This window comes from Oncorhynchus mykiss, chromosome 30 (assembly GCF_013265735.2).
Source record: "Oncorhynchus mykiss isolate Arlee chromosome 30, USDA_OmykA_1.1, whole genome shotgun sequence".
NCBI classification, from domain to species: domain Eukaryota; kingdom Metazoa; phylum Chordata; class Actinopteri; order Salmoniformes; family Salmonidae; genus Oncorhynchus; species Oncorhynchus mykiss.
Genome location: NC_050570.1, coordinates 44,447,292 through 44,469,668, shown reverse-complemented (window position 1 = coordinate 44,469,668; position 22,377 = coordinate 44,447,292). Strand labels below are relative to the sequence as shown.

Here is a 22,377-nt window from a genome sequence, read left to right as displayed (position 1 = left end):
TCCCCAGTCAACAACAGATATTCCCAATTGTTCTCAATCCATTCATAGCCAAAACATTCCTATTTCCTACCGTCTGTCACTAGTCACTCACTCTCCAACCACCATGTTCTTCTCTATTGCTATTGGCCAGGGACACCTGGAGATGTTCTGAAACATATATATATATATATATTTTTTTTTCTTTCAGTATTCAGTTTGAATTGAATCCTGAAGATTTATTTGTATTGATTCATGGGGTCTCCTCAATATTCCATTGAGGCAAGCATCTATCCAAAAAAGTATCTTCAAATTATCGCCGTTTCGCGTAGCTAATTGCGCCCTCAACAGTGAGTGGCACCCCAGGCTAGCTGCCACCTGTGGAGAAACCCTCCTCCAATTCAATGTTAGTAGCAGATAGTAAGCATAGCATGTTAGGTCTAGCTAGTTAGCATGGCATAGCATGTGAAGTCTAGCTATTTATAGTAGCATGTTAGGTTTAGCTACTTTCTATAGTATATCATGATAGGTCTAGCTAGTTAGCATAGCATGTTAGGTCTAGTTAGTTAGCATAACATAACAATACATGTTACTGTAACCTTGGTCTGAGAGCTAGCCAGTTAGCATAACATGTTGCGAAAACAAAGCCAGTTAGCATGGATCATAACTAGCTAAATAGCCTTTCAAGTACATTTGGTTGTCATTTAGATTGCTGGTTATGTACCAGCTAATGTGACATATAGAGCTGTTGGTCAGTAGGGCCTATATACATTTTAAACATAGACTTAATGGCTGTTTTACAAGTGAGGGATCGCTTGTTTACAGTCTCTTGGAGGTGTACTTTGGATGTAGACTTTAGACTGAGGTGAAGATGAAATGGTTGGCAATGGGGGTTAGGAGGTGTTGAAAATAAACAGGGGGGCTCCAATTGCTTCTCTAAGCAAACAGTCTTGCAAGATGAGACAGGTCGTCTGTCTCCAAGAAAAACTGCCACTCTCTGGACATGTGGCCAACTGAGTCCAACAATTCCTGCTGAATTATCACCCACAAATCAAGGGTGAAAACAGGCTGCCTAAGTATGGTTCTCAATCAGGGACAACGATTGACAGCTGACTCTGATTGAGAACCATACCAGGCCAAACACAGAAATACCAACTCATAGAAAAACAAACATAGACAACCCCCCCAACTCACGCCCTGACCATACTAAAACAAAGACATAACAAAAGAACTAAGGTCAGAACGTGACAGTCACGAGATGTCCCCTTCCATACCGCAGTGTTGGATTTAATGCATTCTGGGATTTTTATCTGGATATTTTAAAAACACTAAAGGAATTATGAATTATTATAGACAACCCACAACCTGATCTTGGAATATTTTCAGACCACTATAATTATACAAAATTTGTTCAATACCACATTCAATTAGTTTTAACCAAATTTAAATAGGTATTTGAAATTTTAATTTGTTTTTTAATGGTGTAGAATGACCCGCGTGCTTTCCCTCTCAGTTCATTCTCTGCCTCATTTAGGTGTCCAATTGAGCTTAGTTTTAAACCTGAGTAATTGTAGTGTGTGCAGTACTCTATATATTTTGTGCCAATTGAGAACTTCGGTCTAATTCCCTGATCTGGATCTTCTCTGGAAAATCATTATTTTTAAAATCTTTTTGGGATTTACTGCCAGGGCCCAGGTCTAGCAGTACTGCTCTAGCAGGTCCAGACTCTGCTAGAGGCCATGTACTGTGGGTGACAGCAAGCACAAGTCATCTTCGAAGAGCCGGCATTTAACCTCTTAATTGTGGAGACTAACACCAAGGACTGAGGATTTTTCTAGAATAGTGTCCGAATTCATTGATGTAAATATTGAAGAGCGTGGGGCTGAGATTGCAACTATTCCAAAGGCCCCACCCTTGGTTAAAGAATTCTGTTCTTCTCTTGCCAATATTGACGCTGCACCTGTTTCCCCCCTAAATAGTCACATCTGTTATGCCATTTGATTTAATTATGTCATACGTTTGACCCCCTACACCGCTTTCAATAACTTTATAGAACAGTCCTGTACGCCAAATAGAATTAAATACTTTTTGGAAGTCAACAAAGCGAGCATACACTTTGGTCTTCTTGTGGTGGACATGTTATTCTATCAGGATGTTTAGGGTGGAAATATGATCGGTCGTGCGATGTTTGGGTATAAATCCAATTTGGTTTTTACTCGAGACATTGTGCTTATTAAGGAAGTTTAAAACTCACTCTGTACTCTCTGTCTGCCTCTCTCTATGTCCCCCTCTCTCTCTTTATCTCTATCTGCCACTCTCTCTGTACCCCCTCTCTCTCTTTATCTCTATCTGCCACTCTCTCTGTACCCCCTCTCTCTATAAATCTCTATCTGCCTCTCTCTCTGTACCCCCTCTCTCTCTTTATCTCTAACTGCCTCTCTTTGTACCCCCCCTCTCTCTTTATCTCTATCTGCCTCTCTATCTTTACCCCCCTTCTGTCCTATCTGCCATACATACTGTAGCACACTGGACCCATCATTCAAAGCCCCCTACCTCTGATTCAAAGCACCGCTGCCCCCATCTCCCCCTCCCTGTTCTACTTACCATGCTCGATCCAAAAATGTATCTTATTTTCAGTTTGACGGCACACAGCGGACCCCCTCTGCAGTTGGTGCCCAATACTTCCACGCGTGACCCCCCCCCCCCCCCCTCATAGGGCCCTCCCGGGCCACCCACCTTTGCTCCCCTCAGCCAATGAGGTGCAAGCGCATGGTGAGAGAGCACCAATCGCCTCACTTTTGTGTCCATATAAAACTTTTCAGGAGCTTGTGCCAGGTTGCACTTTCTGTCAGTCCAGGGCTCCAGTTTTGCCGGAGAAGTGAGAGAGAAAGAGCAGTGAGAGAGAGAGGGGAGAGAGCGAACGAAGGGGGTTGACAGGTTTTATCCCCATCCCACACTTTTATAAAGTGGTGGGTAACAATTTATTTCTCTGGTTGTAAAACCTCATAACTGGAGAACTACCTACTGCACCAAGCCACGCATTACCGGATAGACGTGTCCTAAACGTATCTTTGTTTTGTTCTCTTCTCCTGAAGAGTCTCCTGTTTGGTGAGGATGGAGAATGCACACGCAAAAGATTCGGAAGAGGTCGTGTCATACTTTGGTGTCGACCAGACCACCGGCCTCACACCAGAACAGTTCAAGAAGAACCTGGCCAGATATGGTCACAACGGTGAGAAAGAGAGACTGTGATGGATGGATGGATAGATGGGTGGATTGATGGAAAAGCATAGAGAAACCAAGGGATGGACAGAGAGACATGGAGGTGGATAAGAGGAGGGATAGGGCTTGTTGGAAAGATAATGGTGAGGAGGAAGAAGAGAAGGGGAAAAGGAAGAGGATCTGGTTGGGTGTAGAGGTTCGGACCCAAAATGGGATTCATTGGTGCTAAATGCTGTGGAAAGGATGAATGCGATGGAGGGACAGACAGACAGCAACAGGTGTTCCACTGGCTTGGACAACAGCTAGTCTTTGTTTTGGTTATGACCAGGGGAAGGTCGGATGTTGTCTCTTTGTGATTGGCTGCTGGCTGGCTGACTGACACATTGGCGCGCGGCAACCAAAATGGTTCACGTGACCTTGTGATGGTGTGTCAGATACCATTTCAAGGTCAGCGGCACCAAGGGATGCTTGGGTAGTGTAGTTCGTGATCAGTCCAGTACAGGCTCCCTATTGTGGTTGATTGGTTGGTTTCCAGAAGTTCCTGACAACTTCTACTTCCATATCCGTTGTATAAATCCTTTAATTTTTGTATATTTGCAGTTAGCACACTTTATAATAACATTGAGTGGCTAAGCATCAGCCAAGATATACAGCGGCAAAAGTTAAGTTATGAGGCTTATGATAATATTTTATAAAAATGTTTCCTCTTGGTCATCCATGCGTAAATCATGATATGAAGCATTGGTATAGTCATTGTCTCATCCAACCAATGAAAAGCAATGACAGACTCAAGGCTCTAATTGGCTAACCAATCAGAGGTCGGTGAGAAGGACAAAGGTTTTCTATGGCTACTGTAGAAATGAGTTCAGAGAGATTTCAATCCTGACGTAAGTTATCAATGAAAAGGTGGATGACATGAGCAAAGTAAAGGTTTTTAGCTAATTAACTATAGTCATGTGTATCAAGTGCAAATGTTTGCACCTGTATTTTCAAAGACCTGATCTGACCGTTAAACAGGCGAGAACAAAGGCTTCGTAAATCTAGTCCTTTACATTTAATCTCAGTGTATAATTAGCATTTCTGCTATCAAAGATAGAGGTAGTAAGCCTAATGCTATCCTCAATTAGCGATGTTAGTATCAAATAGCAATGCTATGCTAACAATCTCCTCTCTTCGCTTTCCCCTTTTACAGAGCTCCCAGCTGAGATTGGTGAGTTACCAACGTTTATCTTTGCCCCTCACACACCTGTCTGTGGTCGGTCTGCACACACACTCCTATTTCCGTCCCAGTGTCCGGGATGTTACACATCCCATCAGTCACACTACCTCTTTATTTCTTGCCACACACGCATACACACACATAATCACACACCTGTTGTTATGCTTCCTGCCTGGAATGATGGGCATCCTGTCAGTCGTGACATCTGTCATCACAAACCCTCCAGACATTCTGAATCGCCCATTTGGATTGGTTGGTGTAGGGTAGCCATATTTCTTATCCAAATCAGATGCTTGACAGGGAGTGGCTACACACTTCAGAGAGAAGGAAGAGGAGGATGTGAATGGGATTGCTCTTGTTGTCAGACGTGTCATAACCCTGAAAGAGGAGGATATTCCTATGCACAGATCTGTGTCCTCACTTACCCATCACATCTGTCACACAAAACCTTGAAAACCCAGAAGTAAAAACTTGCATAATGGCGTCAGATGCTTCAGTTGGGTTATCACTAGTTTACACAGTCACAAAGTCATAAACCACACCTATTTCCATAGTTTCTCTTCTTAAAATCTGATTTGAAACCCCAGGCAGCTGGTGGCACCTCAGTTGGGGAAGACCGCCTCATAGTAATGGCTGGGACAGAATATATAGAATGGCATTGAACACATCAAGCATACGGTTTCCATGTTTTTGATACCATTTCATTCACTCCATTCCAGATATTATTATGAGCCTTCCTCCCCTCAGCAACCTCCGGTGTTTTAAACCGAACCCTAACCTTAACATTACGCTTAACCACACTTCTCTTTATGCCTAACCCTAACCTTGACTTAAGACCAAAAAAATGTCATTTTTGCTTGGATACATTTTTTATGAAACACACCTCTTAGCCTTTGTGGCTGTGTTATCTAGTGGGAACCTTCCAGTTGTGTTGCGTGTGTCTGTCTGCCCATGAGAGATTATTATCACACTGACTATCCCTCCCTGTAACGGTGATGATTCTCACATCTGACAGTACTAAATCATCATGATGCCAAAAGAGACATTAGCAGTGGTCATCGAAATTGTTAAAAGGTTTTAAGAACAATTCTAATTAAATGCAACAGTTGGACAATGGATGAAGGTACTCCAAACTTTTAGAATTTTTATAAACCATCAGATATTGACTGAATTATAGCACATAAAATATTTTACTGACATGGACAAATATTGAATGTAGTCCAGGGGTTTAGGTGGGAATTTAGGTGTTCAATTTATTGTAAAATTTCAACAACAAAAATATTTGTTATATATATTTTTAAATTGTGTGTTACAATAATGGAAAGTATATGTGCCTAATTTGCATAAATACACTGGGTGTATTTGCATATATTAGCACACTAACAAGGCTAACAAGGCTGCAGCAACCAAACACTTGCTCTGTCTACCCTATTTGCACTCACCTGCGCTGTCTAGGCTGCCTCATTAATTACTGTTGTTGTCACTTTATTTTGCATAATTGAACAAGTGTGTCAATAGCAGGATACCCTCGGATTAAACATCAACACGCTTGGCTCTAGATTAGAGCTACTTTGCATTGTTTGCGAGATCAGACATGCACATGATCAAAAGTATGTATGCTCGTTGAACATCTCATGCCAAAATCAGGGGCATTAATATGGAGTTGTTCCCCCCTTTACTGCTATAACAGCCTCCACTCTTCTGGGAAGGCTTTCCACTAGATGTTAGAACATTGCTGCCCGGACTTGCTTCCATTCAGCCACAAGAGCATTAGTAAGGTCAGACAGTGATGTTGGGCGATTAGGCCTGGCTCACAGTGGGTGTTCCAGTTCATCCCAAAGGTGTTAGATGGGGTTGAGGTCAGGGCTCTGTGCAGGCCAGTCAAGTTCTTCCACACCGATCTCGACAAACCATTTCTTTATGGACCTCGCTTTGTGCACACATTATCATGCTGAAACAGGAAAGGGCCTTCCCTAAACTGTTGCCACAAAGTTGGAAGCACAGAATCGTCTAGAATGTAATTGTATGCTGTAGCGTTAAGAATTCTCTTCATTGGAACTAAGGGGCCTAGCCCGAACCATGAAAACAGCCCCAGACCATTATTCCACCTAAACCAAACTTCGCAGTTGGCACTATACATTTGGGCAGGTAGCATTCTCCTGGTATCCACCAAAGCCAGATTCATCTGTTGGACTGCCAGATGGTGAAGTGTGATTCATCACTCCAGAGAATGCTTTACACAACTCCAGCCAATGCTTGGCATTGGCATGGTGATCTTAGGAGTGTGCAAAGCTGTCATCAAGGCAATGGTTGGCTACAGCATCCAATGACATTCTCTCTCTCTCTATCTCTCTCCCTCTCTCCTCTCTCCTCTCTCCTCTCTCCTCTCTCTCAGGTAAGACCATCTGGGAGTTGGTCGTAGAGCAGTTTGAGGATCTGTTGGTCAGAATCCTTCTGCTGGCTGCCTGCATCTCTTTTGTAAGTAGACAAAATGTTGTCACTGATTTTGACCGACTATGGAGTATAGATGTTGCTATGGGTTACAGGGAAAATATTGCAGAGTAATGACACAAGACAGGGTAAAGTGATGTTATCTGGTCTGCTCCTCAATGATTGGTGTAATGAGAGCAAGGGGAAGATATTCATGTATTGATAATACCTACTGAGTCCTCTCAGATCTCCACAAGTGCATAGAGGGTAGGGTCTACACAGGTCGATATGTTTCGTGTATTTATGTGTTTGTTGGTGTTAGCACCTGTTGGTGTTAGCACCTATCATTGTGAAGTCACTTCCTGTCAATTTCCTCCTTCCACGTCCTCTCCTTACCCCAGTGCAGGATGGGTAAATGTTTCAGCGTAGCAGGTGTGCATGGTGGCAGAGGCTCTGAGATGACACTGACAGCTAACACACACACACACGCGCACACACACACACGCGCACACACACATGCATGCATACAAGGTTACATACCTGCACTATGAAAGACACATACTGTACACACACAGGTCAGTTATGCTTTGCGCAGACGCACACACAGAACACATGCTGTGACCGGTCAGGTTATATTTCATATGGATTGATGTCCTCCCTTTCTCCTTCCCTCACTCCCTCGCTTACTCACTCACACACACTCGCTCATTCACTCTAGGAATCCCTCCCTCCCCCCTCCCTCCCTCTCTCTCACTATTTCATTTCACTGTTGTCTCCCATCTGCCCTCCTGTCTAGCTCTCTCTCTCTTCAAATCTGTTTTGGAGTAGAGGGGTGACATAATGTTTTAACCCCCCCACCTCAACCCTTTACACTCTGTCCCTGACCAGCTGTCATTATGGCCTTAGAAAGAATGGTATGTGTGTGTGCGATGTACTGTGTGTGTGCGTGGTGTGTGTGTGCGATGTACTATGTGTGTGTGTGTGCGTGGTGTGTGTGTGTGCGATGTACTGTGTGTGTGAGTGTGAGTGTGTGTGTGTGTGTGTGTGTGCGTGCGTGCGTTTGTGTGGCAAGAGGGCGCGAGGGGAGAGAGAGAGTGTTATTTTAAGAGAGTCTCAAGCCAGGCCGAGAAACTGTATCCTTACACAAAGGTCAGGGATGAAAGGAACAAAGGATTGCCGGCGAGAGAGCGCGAGAGAGATAGTATTGCACAATGGCATTGTTTGTTTCAGATGACAGGTACATATAGTATATGGTTGAGAAAGACACTGTAATGATAGTGATATGTAATTAATAAATGCATAATATATAGTTAATATACTGTATAAATATATAAATGCATTGGCAATATCAGTGTAATGTTTTTCATGTGCTTTCAAATAAAGTTTTGGAATGGAAAAGTTCTATGGTACGTGTGAGTAGGCTTCAATGGATTTCAATGCAGTATAATTTAGAATAGAGAAGACAGAGAGGATGAATGACATAGTCCTTAAAAGAGAGGGAATAACAGAATAAGGGGATAGAGACAACAACAAAAAATTAACAAACAAAAGAAAGAAAGAAAGAAAGAGAGAAAGAAAGAAAGAAAGAAAGAAAGAGAGAAAGAAAGAAAGAAAGAAAGAAAGAAAGAAAGAGAAAGAAAGAAAGGGAAAAGAGGATGGAAGAATGAAATCTTTGCACTAAGGAACAACAGAGTAGAGAAGGAAGAAGGTAAAAGAGGACGGTTTGGACAAAGGAATAGGGAATAAAGGATAATGGATGGATGTATACAATAATGGAGGGATGGAGGGATATCTCTCTTTCTCTGTGGGTTAGATTGCTTCTTCCTCTGCTTCAGTGGACCATAACTGATCTGTGTCCATGTCAACACAGCCCCTTTCCTAAACAGACCAGTGACAACAACTCGTTACACAGTCACGTACACGGACGCGCATACACACGTGAAGAAACACACACGCACACACAAAACTCCCTCTATCAGACATGCACGTGCACGGACACACAGACAAAAAAGACTGGCATATAGTGGAAAAAAAAGTGTTTCTGTTACGGGCGCATATTGTCAAGTGTCATAAAAGTGCATTCCATTCCATTATCAATAAACATAAATTCCTTCCTTCCCTCCCTCCCTCCCTCCCTCCCTCCCTCCCTCCCTCCCTCCCTCCCTCCCTCCCTCCCTCCCTCCCTCCCTCCCTCCCTCTTGCTTTCAGGTGCTGGCCTTGTTTGAGGAAGGTGAGGAAACAGTCACAGCCTTTGTGGAACCCTTAGTCATCCTCCTCATTCTCATTGCTAATGCCATCGTTGGAGTCTGGCAGGTCAGTTAGTTGAAACACACGCACACGCACGCACGCACACACACACACACACACGCACACACACACACACACACACACACACACACACACACACACACACACACACACACACACACACACACACACACACACAATACATCACGTGCGTTAGTTTAGTCGTTCAGGGTCAGAATGTGTTACCCGCGGGGGTAGGGGAGGGGTGTTATAGGGGAAAATGCATCAGCCCCCAAACCCACAGTAAAAAATACAGAGGGACGATCGGGTTACCGCAAGCCACAAGCAGCGGGTCCATATTGGCCTTGTGGTGGTCATTTGGAAACTATGCACAAGGATTCACACATAGGGGGGTTATGAGACAAGGGAGCGAGGAGGGGGTGGATGTGATGGGTGTAGGGGGTGGGCATGTTGGCATAAGTCAGGCTTTACACTTCTGGAAGGGAGGTCAGGAGGAATAGGAGGAACTGATGTTCTGTGGGGTTATTGTTGCCCTGAAGGAGCGCAATGCAGAGAGCGCCATCGAGGCTCTGAAGGAGTATGAGCCTGAGATGGGGAAGGTTTATCGGTCGGACAGGAAGAACGTCCAGATGATCAAGGCCAGGGAGATCGTCCCTGGAGATGTGGTGGAGGTGTCCGGTAAGATTCAGATTCAGTAATTCAGATTTACGTAATAACTGTATAACCCCATAAACACTGATCTGGGTTCAGTTTTTTTTCTCTCCTAATGACTAAAGGGCTCAGATTTAGGCGTAAACTGATCCTAGATCTGTGCCCAAGGGCAACTTCTACCCCTATAAGCCCAAGAGTTGTAGGCCCAGTTCCAAGTCGACCCTTAGCCCCAATACCCACAAGCCACTAAAATAAATGTAGATCTGATGTAAGCAAAAAAAATCTACCTTGCCTATCAGGTGTAGAGATTAAAGCATATAGCCCTTTTTACAACTATTTTTATCACAAAGTGTACAATTTGTCACAAAGTGTTTGAATGGGTCAAATCCTCTCAGATGGACATCACGTCTTTAGGGTTTGCTGATATATTATACCACCTCTTCCAAAAAAAACAAGGCCTAATACCCATACCTATATTGCCAGTCTACTGGTTGACAGGCACTTCCCAAAGGGCACTCTATTCACTTTATAGCCATAGGGCTCTGGTCAAAAGTAGTGCACTATATATTGTAGGCCCTAGAACCCCTGAGGGTACTTGGACTATCCACAGAGTGTACTTGAGAAGACTCATGACACCATAGAGCTACTGGTAAAAGGCACATGAGGGGGTACTTCAGGGGTACTCAGGGCATAGTACAATTCTGCACTGTAACTGAAAAAGATTGGGAACCACTGAAGCAGGATATAGAGTGCCATTTGGAATGTATACCAGCGCCTGGTCCTGGGTCAGACTGGTTTATCCCTCTAATGTTTAAGGTTAGGTTTAGGGTTGGCTAATCTGATCCTAGTATAGATTAAGGGACAGATTTGACTAATAAGGGCGCATTTTACTGTTTAATGCGTGTTATTCATTTGCAGGCACAATTTCCAAATTTAGCAGGTGATCTACCAAGAACAAACACTATAATCAATGCATTACATTTACATTTGACATTTTACTCATTTAGCAGATGCTCTAATCCAAAGTGTCTTACAGTAGTGAGTGCATACATTTTTTCTTTCAAACCCACAACCCTGGTGTTGCAAGTGCCATGCTCTACCAACAGAGCCACACAGGACCTGCACCAATGTACTAGATGTGTGGCTTGGACATGTGAATGAGTGTGTGTGTGTGTGTGTGTGCCTGTGTGTATATGAGAGAGTAAGAAAGAGAGGGATAGAGAGTGTATGACAATGACTAAGTGTCATTGTGTGAAGGAGGGAGGGAGGGAGGGAGGGAGGGAGGGAGGGAGGGAGGGAGGGAGGGAGGGAGGGAGGGAGGCCATCCCTGTGTCCTTGAGACAGTGGGTCATTTTAAGGCAATCAGAGGGTAAGAGAGAGGGAGGTATAGAGAGAATGAGAGAGAGAACAAGAAAGAGATGGTATGTAACTGACAGTAATACATAGTGGAACCATCATCCATTTTGTTGTTTTTTTTATTAGCCATTCTTTATTTTTTTTTAATAATCTTATTTTTCTTTCATAAAACTGATCGATCGAAGATTCCACAATACAACAGCAGTAGTATTGTACCTGTATACATGATTAGATGTGCTGTTATTATTACTACTGAAATTAACTGTATTTCATTATCCTCATTGCATTGTACTGAAATGCTGTACCACTATACTTTTTTGGCAATATCTACAAATTGTATTTCATGCCAATAAAGCAATCTGAATTTGATTTTGAATTTGAGAGAGAGATAGAGAGTTAAAGTGTATGCTTATTACTAACACCTGTCTCTCTCTCTCGCTCTCACTTTTTCCCATACACCTGTTCTCTCCATATCACTGTGTCCCCAAGGTCTCACCCTCTCTGTCTTTCTCTCCCTCTCTTTCTCTTTCTGTCTGTCTGTGTGGTCAGCTTTCAGTGTCACTATTCATCCACAGTGTTAAAACTAGTCTCTCTCTCTCTCTCTCTCTCTCTCTCTCTCTCTCTCTCTCTCTCTCTCTCTCTCTCTCTCTCTCTCTCTCTCTCTCTCTCTCTCTCTCTCTCTCTCTCTCTCTCTCTCTCTCTCTCTCTCTCTCTCTCTCTCTCTCTCTCTCTCTCTCTCTCTCTCTCTCTCTCTCTCTCTCTCTCTCTCTCTCTCTCTCTCTCTCTCTCTCTCTCTCTCTCTCTCTCTCTCTCTCTCTCTCTCTCTCTCTCTCTCTCTCTCTTCAAATGGGCTTTATTGGCATGGGAAACAATGTTTACATTGCCAAAGCATGTAAAATAAACAATCACAAATGAACAGTTAAAATGAAGCACACAAAATTTTCAAAAGAGAAAGTCGTTTGGAATGTTATATTTTTAACTATGTACAGTGTTGTTATGAACATACGTTAAATGAACTCTGAAGTGGAGTGGAGTTTGTGTGTATATGCATAAAGTTGAGACAGCTACCTTGAACTAAAAATCAAATCCAACTTTATTTGTCACATGCGCTGAATACAACAGGTGCAGTAGACCTTACAGTGAAATGCTTACTTACAAGCCCTAACAAGGCCGTTCAAAAAAGAGTTAAGAAAATATTTACGAGGTAATTTGTGCATGTAGGTAGGGGGGGGGGGGGGGTCCAGGTGGCCATTTGATTAACAGTTTAGCAGTCTTATGGCTTGGGGTAGTAGCTGTTAAGGAGGCTATGGTCCTAGACTTGGCGTACCAGTACCGTTTGCTCTGCGGCGGCAGAGAGGACAGTCTATGACTTGGGTGACTGGAGCCTTTGACAATTTTGGGGGTTTTCCTTCGACAACGCCTAGTATATAGGTCCTGGATGGCAGGAAACTTGGCCCCAGTGATGTACTGCGCTGTACGCACTACCCTCTGTAGCGCCTTACAGTCAGATGCAGAGCAGTTGCCATACGGTGATTCAATTGGTCAGGATGCTCTCGATGGTGCAGCTGTATAACTTTTTGAGGATCTGGGGACCCATGCAAAACCTTTTTAGTCTCCTGAGGGGGAAAAGGTGTTGTCGTGCAATCTTCACAACTGTCTTGGTGTGTTTGGACCATGATAGTTTGTTGGTGATGTGGACACCAAGGAACTTGAAACTCTCGACTCGTTCCACTACAGCCCAGTCGATGTTAATGGGGGCCTCTGTTTGGCCCGCCATTTCCTGTAGTCCACGATCAGCTCATTTGTCTTGCTCATATTGAAGGAAAAGTTCTTGTCCTGGCACCGCACTGCCAGGTCTCTGACCTCCTCCCTATAGGTTGTTTCATTGTTGTCGGTAATCAGGCCTACCACTGTTGTGCAGTCAGCAAACTGAATGATGGTGTTGGAGTTGTGTTTGGCCACGCAGTCGTGGGTCAACAGGGAGTGCAGGAGAGCAGGTGAGCAATACCTCAAGACTTCTTTAATATTAGACATCGCGCACCAGTTGTTATTGACAAATAGACACACATTCTCACCCCTCGTCTTACCAGACGTAGTTTCTCTGTCCTGCCGATGCATGAAAAATCCCGCCAGCTCTATATTATCCGTGTCGTTGTTCATCTACGAGTCGGTGAAACATAAGATATTACAGTTTTTAATGCCCTGTTAGTAGGGTAGTCTTGATTGTATATCATCCTTTTTGTTTTCCAATGATTGCACATTGGCCAATAGAATGGATGGTAGTGGAGGATTACTCACTCGCCTACGAATTCTTTGAAGGCAGCCCGACCTCCGCCCTTTTTTTCGCCATCTTTTCTTCATGCAAATGACAGGGATTTTGGCCCGTTCCCAAGAAAGCAGTATATCCTTCACGTCTGACTTGTTAAAGAGTAATCGCTGTTTTGATGTCCAGAAGTTATTTTCGGTCATAAGAGACGGTAGCAGCAACAATATGTACAAAATAAGTTTAAAAATAAATTACAAACAACACAAAAAAAAACTAACAAAATAACACAGTTGGTTAGGAGCCCGTAAAATGGCAGCCATCCCCTCCGGCGCCATTCTCACAGTGTATGTTTTTTTTTCTTCCCCCAGTTGGTGACAAAGTCCCCGCTGACATCAGACTCGTCAAAATAAACTCTACTACTCTGCGTGTTGACCAGTCCATCCTCACCGGTGAGTGATATTATCAACTCTGTCTTAACCCTCTTTACAAGACTACAATGGAAATAAATTAGGTCTGTCAGAGTTAATCAGTTAACTCAAGTTAACTTTTTGTAATTTCAGTGCACTTTTTTTTTTCTCTCTCTCTCTCTCTCTCTCTCTCTCTCTCTCTCTCTCTCTCTCTCTCTCTCTCTCTCTCTCTCTCTCTCTCTCTCTCTCTCTCTCTCTCTCTCTCTCTCTCTCTCTCTCTCTCTCTCTCTCTCTCTCTCTCTCTCTCTCTCTCTCTCTCTCTCTCTCTCTCTCTCTCTCTCTCTCTCTCTCTCTCTCTCTCTCTCTCTCTCTCTCTCTCTCTCTCTCTCTCTCTCTCTCTCTCTCTCTCTCTCTCTCTCGAGATTAATCGCATTGTCTGAAAGCGTTGAATCTGAAAACACTGAAAACATCCAAAATACATAATCTATACAGCTAAAATCTACAATGCCATGTAAAAACAAGTTGACATTGAGGTTAAATAAAGTGTGATATTTCAATTTGGCCAAAATAAAATACATCTATTTGACTAACCATTATTTTAGACCAAATCAAGACGTCAATATTCTTGATATGTTTTTTTTGTATGAAAAATCTTAAATTACATTCGGAATTTGCAATCAAATCCAGAGAGTTAACTTTATTAAGTGTTTTTAATCTTTTGACAGCCCTAATATAAATACATGTAAAACAATTTTGTTGTAAAAGTCACTCTATCTGCTCTGTCTCTCTCCTCGCTCAGGTGAGTCTGTCAGTGTGATCAAGCACACCGATGCCGTCCCAGACATGAGAGCTGTCAACCAGGACAAGAAGAACATGCTTTTCTCTGTGAGGGACTCTCCTATATATTTATCCATCTATCTATTTTTCTATTCCTCCATCTCAGAATCTCCGTCAATCTAACTGTTGTTTTCCACACTCCTGCCCTTCTCTTTATGAGCCTCTTCCACTCTTCATCTCCTCCACCCTTACAGCCTTAATTGACCACTCCCCTCTATCTCCTTCTCCCCCTCTCTCTCCCTCCCTTTCTCTCGCTCCCTCTCTCCCTCCCTCTGTCCGTCCCTCAAGGGCACCAACATCGCTTCAGGCAAGGCTATCGGCATAGCCGTGGCGACTGGTGTCTCTACAGAGATCGGGAAGATCCGCGACCAGATGGCTGCGACAGAGCAGGAGAAGACCCCCCTGCAGGCCAAACTGGACGAGTTCGGAGAGCAGCTCTCCAAGGTGAGACAGACAGCTACTACTACACTACTACTACTGCTACTACTACTGCTACTACTACTGCTACTACTACTACACTACCTTAGTTGTTGCAACAAGATTAGTTTCCCCGCTGCCTTAAAATGGTCAAGTAGCCAATTTTTGCCAGTTTTGATTTGATACAACTTCACCCAAATTACAAAATGACAGTGGGATTTGAGCCACAAATGGTAAAATGTAAGCATTTAGAAACAGTGTCAGGGAAATAAAACCAAAGTCATACCTTGTCCATAGACTTACAATGTAAAGAAACCAATAGTGTAATGATGACAATTGCATTACATATATATTTTAAACCAGGCTTTATCTGACAACCTTTTGTTGTCTATTCCATAACAGGTCATCTCCCTGATCTGTGTTGCCGTGTGGATGATCAACATTGGCCACTTCAACGACCCCGTTCATGGAGGCTCCTGGATCCGCGGGGCCGTCTACTACTTCAAGATCGCTGTGGCCCTGGCTGTGGCTGCCATTCCTGAGGGTAAGCAACTGATACTGGACTAGCACTAATCTAATCTAAATAGTCTAGACGGGTCAAAATAAAGTGGACAAAAGTCAATCAACCAGTCACCCTTGAGACTGTGTTAACCTGCTGAGCTAAAGCATATGTAGCAGAACTAATGCAAATCTTCAGGTCTCAAGCAAGGTTTCTCATCACAAGAACATGAACATGGTTCACTGCCTAACTAATAACACTCGTTCCCCCTCTCTCTCTCTACCATCTGTCCCCCTTCCCCCCCCCCCCCCTCTCTCCCCCCCAGGTCTGCCCGCTGTGATCACCACTTGCCTGGCTCTGGGTACCCGCCGTATGGCCAAAAAGAATGCCATCGTCCGCTCCCTGCCCTCTGTGGAGACCCTGGGCTGCACCTCCGTCATCTGCTCCGACAAGACCGGCACCCTCACCACCAACCAGATGTGTGTCACCAAGGTGGGTAAACACACACACACACACACACACACACACAGCACACACACACAAACGCACCAGTGATCCACCACACTGTAAAAAATATGTGGATTCAACATACAATTGTAAGGCAACCAGCTGCAATAGGAGTCCCATCACAATCCTATTGCAGCTGCGTGCCTTACAACGTACGTTGAATCAACCTGAATGCCATTATTATTATATATTTGTATTATTTATTTAACCTTTATTTAACCACAATCCTATTGCAGAACACTCACAATCCTATTGCAGCTGATTCCCTTACAATTGTACGTTGCTATAAACCTCAATGCTGGTTTGCAAAGTGATGTTTAATTCCTATTGGAATGCAGAGCGAGGATATCCAGCAATTGTAACTTTTATTCACCCGCAACCTGCATTGAGAATAACTGCTGGGGTAAGGAAGATTGATTAATGAGACTGCCTAAATCATATACACTGGAACAGGCAGCTCAGTAACGGGTGCAAAACATCCAACTACTAACACATTAGATTAGTTTCTGAAAATGTACACTGAGTGTACAAAACATTAGGAACACTGACCAGGTGAATCCAGTATGAAAGCTAAGATCCCTTATTGATGTCACCTGCTAAATCCACTTTAACCAGTGTCGACGAAGGGGATGAGACTGTTTAAATAAGGATTTTTAAGACAATTGAGACATGGATTGTGTATGCGCACCATTCAGAGGGTGAATGGGCAAGAAAATATTTAAGTGCCTTTGAACTGGGTATGGTAGTAGGTGCCAGGCACACCGGTTTGAGTGTGTCTAGAACTGCAACGCTGCTGTTTTTTTCATGCTCAACAGTTTCCCTGTGTGTCAAGCCTGATCAATCACCCAATGGACATACTGCAGCCAACTTGACACAACTGTGGGAAGCAATGGAGTCAGCATGGGCCAGCATCCCTGTTGAACGCTTTCGATGAAGTCCAAGCCTCGATTAACTGAGGCTGTTCTGTGGGCAAAAGGTGGTGTAAGGGCGTTCGTCTGTAGGAGGAAGAGAAGCGGACCAAAGCGCAGCGTGGTGGTTATTCATGTTTTAATAAATCACTACACATGAACAAACTAACAAAAACAAGAAATGTGAAAACGCAAAACAGTCCTATCCTGTGACAACAAACACAGTGACAGGAACAATCACCCACAAACACACAGTGAAACCCAGGCTACCTAAGTATGATTCTCAATCAGAGACAACTAATGACACCTGCCTCTGATTGAGAACCATACTAGGCCGAAAACATAGAAATGCCCCAAAACATAGAAAAACAAACATAGACTGCCCACCCAACTCACGCCCTGACCATACTAAATAAATAAAAAACAACAGAAATAGAGGTCAGAACGTGACAGTACCCCCCCCCAAAGGTGCGGACTCCGGCCGCAAAACCTTGACCTATAGGGGAGGGTCTGGGTGGGCGTCTGTCCGCGGTGGCGGCTCTGGCGCAGGACGCGGACCCCACTTCACCATTGTCTTAGTCCGCCTTATTGTCCGCCTCCCTGGCTTACTCACCATGGCCACCCCTCTCAATGACCCCACTGGACAGAGGGGCTGCTCGGGACAGAGGGGCAGCTCGGGACAGAGGTGAAGCAGCTGCTCGGGACAGAGGGACAACTGCTCGGGACAGAGGGGCAGCTGCTCGGGACAGAGGGGCGATAGCAGCTCGGGACAGAGGGGCGATAGCAGCTCGGGACAGAGGGGCGATAGCAGCTCGGGACAGAGGGGCGATAGCAGCTCGGGACAGAGGGGCGATAGCTGCTCGGGACAGAGGGGCGGCAGCTGCTCGGGACCGAGGGACAGCTGCTCGGGACAGAGGGGCAGCTGCTCGGGCGGCCCCTGGCTGACTGGCGGCACTGGCGGCCCCTGGCTTACTGGCGGCACTGGCGGCCCCTGGCTGACTGGCGGCACTGGCGGCCCCTGGCTGACTGGCGGCACTGGCGGCCCCTGGCTGACTGGCGGCACTGGCGGCCCCTGGCTGACTGGCGGCACTGGCGCCCCCTGGCTGACGGGCGGCACTGGCGGCCCCTGGCTGACGGGCGGCACTGGAGGCTCCTGGCAGACGGGCGGCACTGGCGGCTCCTGGCAGACGGGCGGCACTGGCGGCGCTGGGCAGACGGGCGGCACTGGCGGCGCTGGGCAGACGGGCGGCACTGGCGGCGCTGGGTAGACGGGCGGCACTGGCGGCGCTGGGCAGACGGGCGGCGCTGGCGGCGCTGGGCAGACGGGAAGCTCAGCTGGCGCTGGGCAGACGGGAAGCTCAACTGGCGCTGGGCAGACGGGAAGCTCCGGCAACGCTGGAGAAAAGGAAGGCCCTGGTAGCGCCGGAGAGGCGGGAGACTCCGGCAGCGGCGCCGGACAGGCGGGAGGCTCCGGCAGAGGCGCCGGACAGGCGGGAGGCTCCGGCAGCGGCGCCGGACAGGCGGGAGGCTCCGGCAGAGGCGCCGGACAGGCGGGAGGCTCCGGCAGAGGCGCCGGACAGGCGGGAGGCTCCGGCAGAGGCGCCGGACAGGCGGGAGGCTCCGACAGCGGCGCCGGACAGGCGGGAGGCTCCGGCAGAGGCGCCGGACAGGCGGGAGGCTCCGGCAGAGGCGCCGGACAGGCGGGAGGCTCCGGCAGCGGCGCCGGACAGGCGGGAGGCTCCGGCAGAGGCGCCGGACAGGCGGGAGGCTCCGGTCGCGCCGGACAGGCGGGAGGCTCTGTCAGCGGCGCCGGACAGGCGAGAGGTTCCGGCAGAGGCGCCGGACAGGTGGGAGGCTCCGGCAGCGCTGGAGAGGAGGAAGCCCCTGCAGCGGCGCCGGACAGGCGGGAGGCTCCGGCAGAGGCGCCGGACAGGCGGGAGGCTCCGGCAGAGGCGCCGGACAGGCGGGAGGCTCCGGCAGAGGCGCCGGACAGGCGGGAGGCTCCGGCAGATGTGGGGAGCTGGGATGTAGCGCACTGGGCTAAGCACGCGTACTGGGGACACCGTGCGCACAACTGCATAACACGGTGCCTGACCAGCACCACGCCCGCCACAGTTAGCACTGCTAGGAGCACTGTAGCGCTGAGATGGCACAGGACGTGCAAGGCTAGGGAGATGCACAGGAGGCCTGGTGCGTGAGGCTGGCACAGTCTTCACCAGACCCCTCGCACGCACCTCAGGATGAGTATGGAGAGCTGACCCCGGTGCCATTAAATCCCTGACACGCTCCGTCGGGCGAATGTCGTGCCTCATGCACCAAACCAGCAAGTCCCTCATATCACTCTCCTCCAATTTCCCCATTAACTCCTTCACAGTCTCTGCTTCGCTCACCTCCAACACCAGCTCTGGTTCTGAGCTCCTCCTTGGCTCCTCACGATAAACGGGGGGAGTTGGCTCAGGTCTGACTCCTGACTCTGCCACACTCCCCCTGTGCCCCCCCCCAAGAAATTTTTGGGGGTGACTCTCGGGCTTCCGTCCGCGCCGCCGTGCTTGCTTCTCAGAATGCCGCCTCTCTGCTTTTGCTGCCTCCAGCTCGGCCTTGGGGCGGCAATATTCTCCTGGCTTAGCCCAGGGTCCTCTCCCGTCGAGGATTTCCTCCAATGTCCAGAATTCCTTACTACGTATCTCCTGCAGCCGCTGTTGCTTCTCCTGCTGCTCCTGCCTGTTGACACGCTGCTTGGTCCTGTTGTGGTGGGTGATTCTGTAAGGGCGTTCGTCTGTAGGAGGAAGAGAAGCGGACCAAAGCGCAGCGTGGTGGTTATTCATGTTTTAATAAATCACTACACATGAACAAACTAACAAAAACAAGAAATGTGAAAACGCAAAACAGTCCTATCCTGTGACAACAAACACAGTGACAGGAACAATCACCCACAAACACACAGTGAAACCCAGGCTACCTAAGTATGATTCTCAATCAGAGACAACTAATGACACCTGCCTCTGATTGAGAACCATACTAGGCCGAAAACATAGAAATGCCCCAAAACATAGAAAAACAAACATAGACTGCCCACCCAACTCACGCCCTGACCATACTAAATAAATACAAAACAACAGAAATAGAGGTCAGAACGTGACAGGTGGTGAATATTAGGAAGGTGTTTCTAATGTTTTGTACACTCAGTGTACGTTATTTATTTGTAATCAACTAATCCGTGCCTCAAGAAAGTATTCATACCCCTTGGTTTTTTCCCCACATTTTGTTGTTACAGCCTGAATTTAAAATACCTTAAATTGAGATTTTGGGCTCTATTTCAACAAACCTAATGCAGTGGTAAATCTAAGCACTGGCGGTAAGCACTATAGGTTCAGGGGTATGTCAGAAATATTTTTCCTATTTTCACCACAACAATTATAGGCACAGTTGCTGGTGGTGGTGCGAAAGGGCTGGGTTTTGATAAATAAACCAGTTGTGGGTGTGTCGAGGCTTGCCCCTCACTGGCCAATCAGAACATGCTCCATGGCTAAATAGGTGGTTGCTTCAAGTTGTGTATTTACAGTCTTTTGTGTATTGCGTTGTTATCAACTCCAATTTGAATGTTACTCCCTTATAGCCTAGTTCGTTAAATAGCCTGCCCCATATTTGCAACATACGTTGAACATACGTTGAACATACGTTGAACATACGTTGAACATGTTTGCAGTCGACCTGTTTATATAAGCATTGCATTGCTTCAGAATGGAAATACATTGTTAAATAGGCTATAGCATTTGCACTGATATAGGGGGCTCCTAGGCCTACTGTAAATTGCAGTCTGGACATGCCAAACGTAGTCAATAAGCAAGATTACATTCACTAGGCTATTGATAAAGGCCTAAAAAGACTGTGTATAATTGTAATCAAATTCTAATAAAAACGAAATGACATTTAAATAGGTATGTCTAAATGCAGATACCTGAACCATAATTGCTTCCTGTGGGCATATAATACAGACAAGGCATCTTAGACTATGAAGGATTTTATGCACATCCAAACCTTTTACAGGTGCTGGATAGAGATCCAATATGAAGAGAAAGGGGAAATGTCCACAACATTATACTACTGGCAAATGTAATGTTTTATAAACATTATGGAACCATCTTACAGATAATATCTGCACCACAGAAATAGCAGATGAAAATTGCATTGCATTTGAACCATGTAGCAGCTTACTTAATCACCATAAACCCATGGATGTGAATATTTCTAAGTTTGAAATATTGGATGTGAATATTTCAACGTTTGGTTTTCAATCAAATTAAATGAAAAACAATCTGTTTTTTAAATCAATGGCGTGGAATTATTCTAATCAAAAGGAGAGACTTTTCATTTCTTTAAATGAAATTCTTTAAAACAAGTTAACTTTATGATTTAATTACTGCAGTAACGGAGCTTGTCAACGGCCTTCCCGTAGGTGATTCGTTGAGAGCCCAATGAGCGGATTTGAGCCACAGCATTTTATAGCAAAGTCCATCCTCCTGGATGTTCATGACAAACAACAGATGTATGGAATGGGTCACAAGGTTAAGATTCGTATGAAAGATACTAATAATTCACAGCAAACAGTATCTGCTGTAAAGACTGCTCTCATTGTGTAGAAACTAGGGTCTGGCCCCCAACTCCATACTGAGCCATCTCCACCCTGGCACCTCAGTACAGAAACACCAACTCATGCTATGGAATGTAGTCTTGTTAGTTTTATCACCCAAAGACATTGTAAATATTCTGTCAGCATTAAATCTCCCAGAGGCCCATTCTCAGTAAAATACACACAGATGAGAGTGTTCTATGAACCCTTTATTCTGTTGCATAAAATAATCATTTGATGCAATAACAGTATTTATAACATAATTTTGCAGCACCAACAACAACATTTCTAATAAGGATTGGGTCAGAAGCTTGATATCACAAATCACTTATCTAATTTGTTAGCATGTGTGCACAGGGCAAGCCTAAATGTCTTTATGCATAACATTCACGTTTATATACAAACTAGACTCCAGTCAATTGTATCGTTGCCTATGTCCTAGGGAGATTCTGAAAAAAATACAGCATTGATATGGCATTATAGGAGGGTTGAATAGTTTGGAGGAGCGCGGGTGTCTTTGGTAATGTTAATTGGGTGAGGGGCGCTCTTTGAAAATGGAGATGGAAAACCTACTCAAACAAGCGAAATGAAGTATGCAGGTATGTGAATTTTGAATACCAAATGAAAAAGCATGAGGGCAAAAACATCCAAAATATTTCAAAGCACGCTCAGTATACCATTTAAAACTAACTTACTCATTGGCTAGTTGGCTAATGGCCAGGCAAAAAAATATACACCGATGTGATGGTGCTAAACCATCCTTGATTAAGGGAAGGATAGGCTA

General features: G+C 45.6%; 1 protein-coding gene across 1 annotated transcript in view; it reads left to right on the top strand.

Moving 5' to 3' along the window:
• Positions 1 to 2,806: 2,806 nt before the first annotated feature.
• Positions 2,807 to 22,377, top strand: part of LOC110521013 (sarcoplasmic/endoplasmic reticulum calcium ATPase 1) — a 34,548-nt gene continuing 14,977 nt past the window's right edge. Inside the window, exons 1-11 of the mRNA XM_036968739.1 lie at positions 2,807 to 2,945; positions 3,072 to 3,208; positions 4,391 to 4,408; positions 6,813 to 6,895; positions 9,056 to 9,160; positions 9,655 to 9,793; positions 13,757 to 13,837; positions 14,595 to 14,680; positions 14,921 to 15,076; positions 15,452 to 15,593; positions 15,874 to 16,040. Of these exons, the coding sequence (XP_036824634.1) occupies positions 3,091 to 3,208; positions 4,391 to 4,408; positions 6,813 to 6,895; positions 9,056 to 9,160; positions 9,655 to 9,793; positions 13,757 to 13,837; positions 14,595 to 14,680; positions 14,921 to 15,076; positions 15,452 to 15,593; positions 15,874 to 16,040 (1,095 nt within the window). The 5' untranslated portion in view covers positions 2,807 to 2,945; positions 3,072 to 3,090. The remainder of the gene's footprint in view (positions 2,946 to 3,071; positions 3,209 to 4,390; positions 4,409 to 6,812; positions 6,896 to 9,055; positions 9,161 to 9,654; positions 9,794 to 13,756; positions 13,838 to 14,594; positions 14,681 to 14,920; positions 15,077 to 15,451; positions 15,594 to 15,873; positions 16,041 to 22,377) is intronic.